General features: G+C 37.8%; 2 protein-coding genes across 2 annotated transcripts in view; both read right to left on the reverse strand.

Annotated features, from left to right (window-relative positions):
• Positions 1-4,191, reverse strand: part of LOC107706773 (DEP domain-containing protein 1B) — a 10,868-nt gene extending 6,677 nt beyond the window's left edge. Inside the window, exons 1-6 of the mRNA XM_016510585.1 lie at positions 4,005-4,191; positions 2,355-2,620; positions 2,027-2,165; positions 1,491-1,618; positions 1,287-1,417; positions 1,144-1,191 (exon numbers count right to left, since the gene is read on the reverse strand). Of these exons, the coding sequence (XP_016366071.1) occupies positions 1,144-1,191; positions 1,287-1,417; positions 1,491-1,618; positions 2,027-2,165; positions 2,355-2,620; positions 4,005-4,067 (775 nt within the window). The 5' untranslated portion in view covers positions 4,068-4,191. The remainder of the gene's footprint in view (positions 1-1,143; positions 1,192-1,286; positions 1,418-1,490; positions 1,619-2,026; positions 2,166-2,354; positions 2,621-4,004) is intronic.
• A 141-nt stretch (positions 4,192-4,332) lies between these two features.
• LOC107706775 (elongation of very long chain fatty acids protein 7-like) lies at positions 4,333-7,024 on the reverse strand. Its single transcript, XM_016510587.1, has 7 exons — positions 6,943-7,024; positions 6,672-6,862; positions 6,483-6,563; positions 6,337-6,393; positions 6,144-6,249; positions 5,409-5,545; positions 4,333-5,301 (listed from the first exon to the last, which is right to left on the reverse strand). The coding sequence occupies exons 1-7, from the start codon at positions 7,004-7,006 to the stop codon at positions 5,089-5,091; spliced, it is 849 nt and encodes a 282-aa protein (XP_016366073.1). The 5' UTR covers positions 7,007-7,024; the 3' UTR covers positions 4,333-5,088.
• Positions 7,025-8,022: the final 998 nt, after the last annotated feature.

Here is an 8,022-nt window from a genome sequence, read left to right on the forward strand (position 1 = left end):
TTTAAGGGGACATCGGATGCCCATTTTCCACAAGTTGGTATGATTCTTTAGGGTCTTTAAGAAATGTCTGCAACATACTTTGGTTAAAATTCCTCAATAGTCGTGTAAAACAACACCCTTTTTACCTTGCCAAAAACAGCTCTGTTCACAGAGACTCATTTCGGTGCATGTCTCTTTAAATGATAATGAGCTCTGCTCACCCCGCCCCTCTCTTCCATGGGGCGTGTCGACTCAAGGCACGTGAATTGCTGCCTTGGACTCTGTAAATGGCTCGGAGGTGGTTTTATTCAAATAGCCAGCTATCTATGTAGAAACCGGCTGCAAATTGAAAGAGCTCGCTGGATGACAGAGTTTCAGACTCAGACAGCCCATAACAAACTGTCTGCATGATTTCTTTTCAGCTTTTCTGAGCTGGCAGTCACACCAACAACTAAATGCAAAAAAAAATAAAAAATAAAAAATAATCCGATGCCCCCTTTAAAAATAAAAGTTCCAAAGGTGGTTTTCACAGCAATGTCATTAAAAAATACTGCTCTGATTTAAAAAAAATATATATACACTCCTGTTGAAAAGCTTGGGGTCAGTAAGATCTTTTTTCTTATTTTTTGAAAGTCTCTTATGCTCAATAAGGCTGCATTTATTTGATAAAAACAGTAAAATTGTGAAATACTATTACTATTTAAAATAGTTATTTTCTATTTTACTATATTTTAAAATGTATTTATTTATTTTTGATGGCCAGTCTGAATTTTCAGAATCAATACTCCAGTGATTTGCTGCTCAAGTAACATTTCTTAGCCCCTCTCTTCCATGGGGCGTGTCGACTCAAGGCACGTGAATTGCTGCCTTGGTCTCCATATATGACTCAGAGGTGGTCTAATTCAAATAGCCAGCTATCTACGTAGAAACCGGCTGCAAATTGAAACCGCTCGCTGGATGACACAGTTTAAGACTCAGACAGCCCATAACAAACTGGCTGCATGTTTTCTTTTCAGCTTTTCTGAGCTGGCAGATGCACCAGACACCTAACTAAACCAAAAAAAGTGAACATTTCATCTGATGTCCCCTTTAATAGTGCATTATCTATTGAATATTTGTGTCTTTGATATGAATCATTATGGCAGCAGATGATCAGTCACTCACAGTTTGCCAGGCATTTCATTGCAGATAACACGCAATGAGGCAAGTCCTCTACAGAAAATAGATCAGAAACAACACCCAGAAAGAGATCCGTCAGAAATTAGCTGTAAGAACATTTCATGTGTTAAAATATAACCCCTGCTTGCCTGTTTTGTTCTTCAGCACAACAATCCCCTGCTTATTAACACCAAACACATTGTGAACGATGTGCTTCGGGCTCAGAAGTTTGGCATCTAAAACTCCGTCCAGAGACTGGAGACCCAAAACAGTCTGTAAACTAATAAAAGAGTTCATCTTAAAACCAAAACCCCTTTTTTGAGCAGGAACAGAGCTTCTCTTTTGATGCTTACTGTGTTAGTGTCATTGACTTCCATATCTGGTCCATGTGTTTCGGGGTTAATTCTCTCTTCCGGATTAAACGGCATTCAGGAACTTCACCGATGGCAATGCTGTGCCTCTTATTCCACGACTCGGAATTCTAGATCAAAATCAAAGTATATAAGAAAAAAAATGAACGTAAAGTTCCACAGTCCTTGTCAAAAGTTTGGTATGATTTTTAAAAAATGTTTATAATGAAGTCTCTTCTGCTCACCAAGGCTGCATATATTTGATAAAAAAATACAGTAAAAACAAACATTTGGGGTAATGTAAGTACACAAGTCAGCAAAATATATAACACTGTTCTAGTGGTTTTTGAATATTTTAATAAAAAAATCTTACATATTGTGCCTTTAAACCACACACATGTAACAATGTTGAAAACAGTTGTGCTACTTGTTTTTACTGTTATATAGGCACATAAATGTGGCCTTGGTGAGCATAAGAGACTTCATTAAAACCATTAAAAATGGTAATGTTTCCAAACTTGTTCCACAGCCAAATGTACCATAAGAGGCTTTATTGGGATCTTCTCCGGCACTGCTATCTCCTCATAAACGTCCCAGCGTGGGATTCTGGGTAATGAGCGGTGATCTCTTACAGGTAGACGCACAGGAACGGGCTTTAGAGGTGATTGTGGGGGAAATCTGACACATTTAAAGCATTTATTATTATTTAGAAAAACAATTTTTATTATAATGCAATATATATATATATAATATATACTTTTTTCTATTGCGCTTTATACAATACAGATTGTTTCAAAGCAGCCTCACATTAATGAAGAGGAAAATAACAGTGATAATGTTGTTAATGTAATTTTTGAAAGAAAGCACCTGTATAAATGTCCACTGTCCTCGAAGTCCTCTTTACCAAATCGGCCTTTGACGTCCTCGATGACGTGATTTTTGAGGAATTTCCGGAGTAACTGGAGCGTTTGGTAGCGCGTCACCTCCGGTCCGAAGTTCTGGTTTTGTCTGAGCAGTTCGTGGAGGAAATCGACAGCCTCGGCTCCTGTGAAACTGTGATCGTAACTCCTGAAATGAGCCCAGTGACGTCTGATTGGCATTCCACCACGGAAGAGCCTAATGGTCTCATTCCACTGGGGGGAAAAAAATCTGAATTTACCATTAATGCTGTTTTAACTGCAAACTGTTGAGAGGTGGTGAATTTACATTGTAACACCGTTGTGTTAGTTCTTTTAATTAATATTTTGGTGTGTCTATGGGTCAAAGACGTCCGAGACGGCCCATTTTGGTGTCTGCAACAAATTAAATTTACAAAAGCGATTTTATATACATAGAAAGCATATTAAATGCAAGACTACTTTAATGTTTCAAATAACTTTTGTGAAAATAAAATGTCAAAATATGGGTGAAATACTGTTCCATCATCATTCAGCATAACGGATATATTTATGTAAACATGATGAAACAACATACTTATTCAGACCTGTATTTGTTAAAATACATAAAAGATTAAGTGATCATACTGAATTTTATTTTATGATTAAAAAATTATTGCTAACAAATAGGTAAAACCTAGTGGTTCAAAGGATTTAATTGATTGATGATTTTGGGGTGCTGTATGAAAAATGTATGTATGATAATTTTTTTTCTTAGAAAATATAAAATTAAATGACACATTCTAATGTATGGAAAAATAAATAAATACATTTAAAACTGTATTAAACTTTTATATATTTTGGTGCTTGAAAACCTCATTTCATCTTCATGTCAAAACCTAATATTAATTATTTTATTAATAACAATGATGTAGTAACTGGTATTTTGATGGGAACTGCAGTTACTATGGAGAATTTTTGTTACCCAGGAATTTTCCCTCAATAAAGTGCATCTAAAAAAGATATGAGTTTTTCTAGATGTTTACTGAATGTTATAGATCTACAGCTGTGGGGTGAATTAAGGTAAGCTATTTTCTGTTCAATTTGTCTCTAAAGACAAATGGGCAAAGTAATGTTATTTGATGATATTTAGTGGTTACCTTGACTAGTTCAACAATCAATCACAGACCAAAGAAACAACATTGCAAATATTAGTGGCAGTAAATTACTATAATAAGCCTATAGCACTGTGATGCATTTCATGCGACATATTTCCATTCTGACGGAAAACTTAGCCAGCAACCAAATTTTCTCACGGATTTAGGGGCTAGTTTCACAGACAGGGTTTAGATAAAGCCAGGATTCAATTATATATTATATAATTATTAAATTAAAACAGTCCAGACATAACGTACATTTTAATCTGGGACTAGGCTTAATCCTTGTCTGTGAAACCGGGGGTAAATGTATTACATAGGCATACTGATTTATGTGACAATATATTATTAAAACACAAATTTTGAACAAACAGTTTAAAGAAATACGGAAGTAACGTTAAACACTAAATCAGCTCACGTAGTGTACAATCAGCGCGTGTAACGTAAACATTGAGCTTTAAAAAAAAAAAAAAAAAAGTTCTTACCAATCTCGTCGCCCTATAAGGTCCGGGTCCAATCATTTTACCATCCATTTTAGCTCTATTCATTTTTTATTAGCTTATATTCTTATTTATCCATTTACTGCGTTCATCTCCGTAAACATTTCCACGCCAGTTACTTCACTTTTGAAAACCGACACATTCCTGCCAATAATGTGATTGGCACACGAAATCAGTCACGTTAATTCTACTGATTTACCAAATATGGGCATCACCTTTAACGGAGTTGCCCAAGTGCAGTATGGGAAGTGTAGTTTAGGTGCGCTGTTGAGAACTTGTGTACTCGTAATGAAAGCACAAGAAAACCAAGAGATAGTGACAAATGATTTATTTTGTTTCACTATAAAACTCAATTTCTTTTTCACAGAATTGGAAGTTCATTTAAAAAGACAAAAACCAAGGAAAAATCCTGTAACATTGTTCTAGTCTTCCTTAGCTCCGATCAGTAGAACATAAAAGCATAACGGGCCATTCCTACAGATCAATATCATTTAAAAAGATCACATTAAGAAAACAGCAATATTAAATAAAGAATAAATAATCACAAAGCATAAATCACTGACAAAATAACTTCAGATGATGTCACTTCTGCGGTAAACGTTCAGGTTCGAGCACAACCAGGTAGATCAGTCAAGCGTTCCTCAAGGGTCAAAGGGCTTCAGGCTCATTTAGTCACAACTAAAACAACCTTCAAAAACCCTTTTAGTGACAAACTTCAAATCACCTTTGCTCTCATAACTTTTCAGATCTGGCCAGCAGTTCAATCATACTCCAAAGCTGAGAAACTCGATATTTACAGGTAAATTAAGAGGATATAGGATGAAAATACTGTACTCCCCACACCATACTCATTTCAAAGCCTTAAGTGAAGACCACAAAATAAAAAAAAATAAACAACAAGACAGCATCTCTAGTGAAACACCAGTGTGCAAGTTCGGACGTCTTACATCCAGTGATAAGGTGGATGTATTCCACATTAGTTTTAACATAAAACAGGGAAGTGGAACTTGAACGGATGAAATAAAAAGGAATATTCCCACTTAATAGGTTGGAAAGATCATTGGAAAGATCACTCATATTTCTTGAGAAGGTAGTTTCCATTCTGGAGAACCTTGGGTAGCCTCTTGCCCTTGGTGTAGGCGTGATAGTAGAATTTGAGGAACAGGACCAGGAAGATCAGCCCATATGAACCGATGACGTAGAGGAACACAGGAAACTGGTAAGAACAGTCCTTCATGAAGAACAACTGGCCAATGTGAGTGGTGACCAGCACAAACTGAATCTGACATGAACAGAAGAACAGAGTTAGAACCAGTTTAGGGTTCAGACGTCAAAAGCCTGGATTTCAACAAAGGACATTGGAGATGGGTAGATAAGCTTATAACTTACCAGCTGGATAGTGGTCATATACTTTTTCCACCACAGGTACTTCTGGTAGGCAGGTCCCAGGGCTGAGAGAGCATAGTAGGTGTACATTATAACATGGACGACGCAGTTCAGCAGGGCATGGAAGGTTCCCAGACCACCTAAGAAAGCAAAATACACCATTAACACTTAACATCAGGTATAGATGACCCAAAAATGAGAACAAAATTAAGTTGCATAGACATTTTATCCTTTGCATACAAGCAAAGTGAAATACCACAGCTGTCAAGCACCTTCAAGTCATGCTGTCCGGCTTCAGAAGACTAGTGTACTATATTTACCAAGTCATCAGGACCATTTTTAGCATACATATGAGTAAATGCACTTTCATTTTGGGTTAAAGGGATCGTTTACCCAATAGTTACAAATTTGTCTTTAACTCACCCTCGTGGGTTTATAAAATATGACTTTGGTTAATGGTCAAAACAAAATTGAGATTGAGTTTTTGGTCCCTCCATTGAAAGCCAAGGTAACAAAAACTTGCGAGATCCGAAAAGATCATAAAGGTGTTGTAAAACAAAAAAAAAAGAAAAAAAAACCCTTTTTGGATCCAAGTTTTGGTTGTCTGGACTTTCAGTGGAGGGAGAAACCTCTCAGTTTTGAAGATTAACCAGAGTTATGTGGGTTTGAATGAAGGCGAAGACAATTTGCATTTTTGGGTGAATGATCCCTTTACGTGTCAGTCTCATAATACTTTACCTGGGGCGAATCTGACCCCAAACCACCAGGTGAAGGGCATGATGGAGTGATGGAAGACGTGAAGGAAAGTAACCTGGCTGTTCTTTTTCCTCAGGACAAAGAAAATCTATGACGGCGAGGAACATGTTTAGCATTGATAGTCCATCATAAAGGCTTAATTTTCTTGTTCTGAATACAAAAGAAGCCCACTTACAGTGTCAAGCATCTCAATGAACTTGGAGAAATAGTACAGCCAGCAGGACCATGCCATCTACAAGGAAACAAGATGGTTAAGGAAGTGTCAAATTGTTGACATCGGCAACAAATGCACCGTTACAAGAATTTGCTCCATTCACATACCCGGAGAGCCTGAGGAGAACTGGAATAATCCACAAGGTCACACCCATAGGTGTAGCCGTTCGCCCAACCAGACATGAGAAACTGGAAAAGGAAGAAGACACATTCTGATAAACATGCAACAATAGAGAGAGAGGGAAAAAAAAAAAAAAAAAAAACACTAGAAACTCATGATGCAACATGTTAACCAACCTCGTAAATCAGGTAGAGGGAAAACGTCACAATGCTGAAGTTATAGATGATCATTGTACGCTTGAGGTCAAAGGGCTTGCGGTTTTCCATCAGCCGAGGCCCCAGCGACGTCACAAAGTAGATGTAGGCAGCGATTATGAATGTTTGAGGGAAAGGGGAGGCCATAAGCAGCCAGTTCTCAGTCCGTGGATCTACAAGTGAGGCAAAAGACGTCTTATTTCCCAGCCAATTACAGAAACCTTACACAAACGTGCTGTCGGTGCAAACTCACCTGCTTCCTTAACCCACTCATCATAGAGCAAAACAGCTCTTGAGGTCAGTGTGTTGAAAGCCATATCTAAGGAGTCTTTAGGTTTCTCTTCTGGTGGAAAAAAAGGAGAGCAAATTATTAAGGAGATATTTAAATAAGCTTATTTGTAAACCAAATTAACCCTGTTAATGCTTTCTAGCTATAATGTAGCACAGCTTTCCTCTTTCCCATGCAAACAAGGTTACAAATCAAGCTTGTGCCATAAACCTTCAAATTCATCAAGGGGGATTATAAAGGCTTTCCCAAACTCTCACATGGAGCACACATGCTATTGATGCCACTCCCAAAGAAACGAACCATCCAAACCACTCCCAAACACAACTGGAAAGACGTGAAACCCCAGTAGATTCCACTGATTTTTAGCATTTGAGCTCAAAATAACACATCTAAACTTTAGAACAGCGCAAAACGTATTCTCAAACAGCCAGGTGCACTTCACCGGGAAATCCTGAAATCTAATTAATACGAAACCTGGTGTGACTCTAACTAAAAAGCAAAAACTTAAACCTTAAAACCCGCAGATGTGCTCCTTCCACGCTCTCCCTCGTTCGCTCGGGTAGCTTACAGGTATCAATCGCATGACTCGCTTAAACCTACAGAACTTATACACCTGTAACTGTGGCTCCTCCCACAATGATTCATATATGGAGGTTCCGTCCCATGAAACTTCCGGAATTTAGGTCGAAACTTTGTGGCGCGCGCACATTGGTGTTTCCACGGTGACCTGTATGAAAATATGAGCGGAACGCTGTACGAATGTCAACAGCAGGTGTGTGGCTTAATTTTGGAAGTGGTGGACGGTGTACAAAATATGCTGACAGAAGATGTTTTCAATGTGAACTTAACGGAAAAAATGCGCTTTTAGAATCAACAGGAAAACGGGGATAGTTGTCATGCTTGTGATATTTGTATGAATATTTCGCAGGGTGGGGTCATCCTTGAAGGTCAAGACACAAAAACCTAAATAATTTTATATAAGGTCAAGATTATATTAAATATTGAACACTGCTATTGCCCAGGGGAAAAGACACACGTTGACCT

This window comes from Sinocyclocheilus rhinocerous, unplaced genomic scaffold, assembly GCF_001515625.1.
Source record: "Sinocyclocheilus rhinocerous isolate Xijiao unplaced genomic scaffold, SAMN03320098_v1.1 scaffold864, whole genome shotgun sequence".
NCBI classification, from domain to species: domain Eukaryota; kingdom Metazoa; phylum Chordata; class Actinopteri; order Cypriniformes; family Cyprinidae; genus Sinocyclocheilus; species Sinocyclocheilus rhinocerous.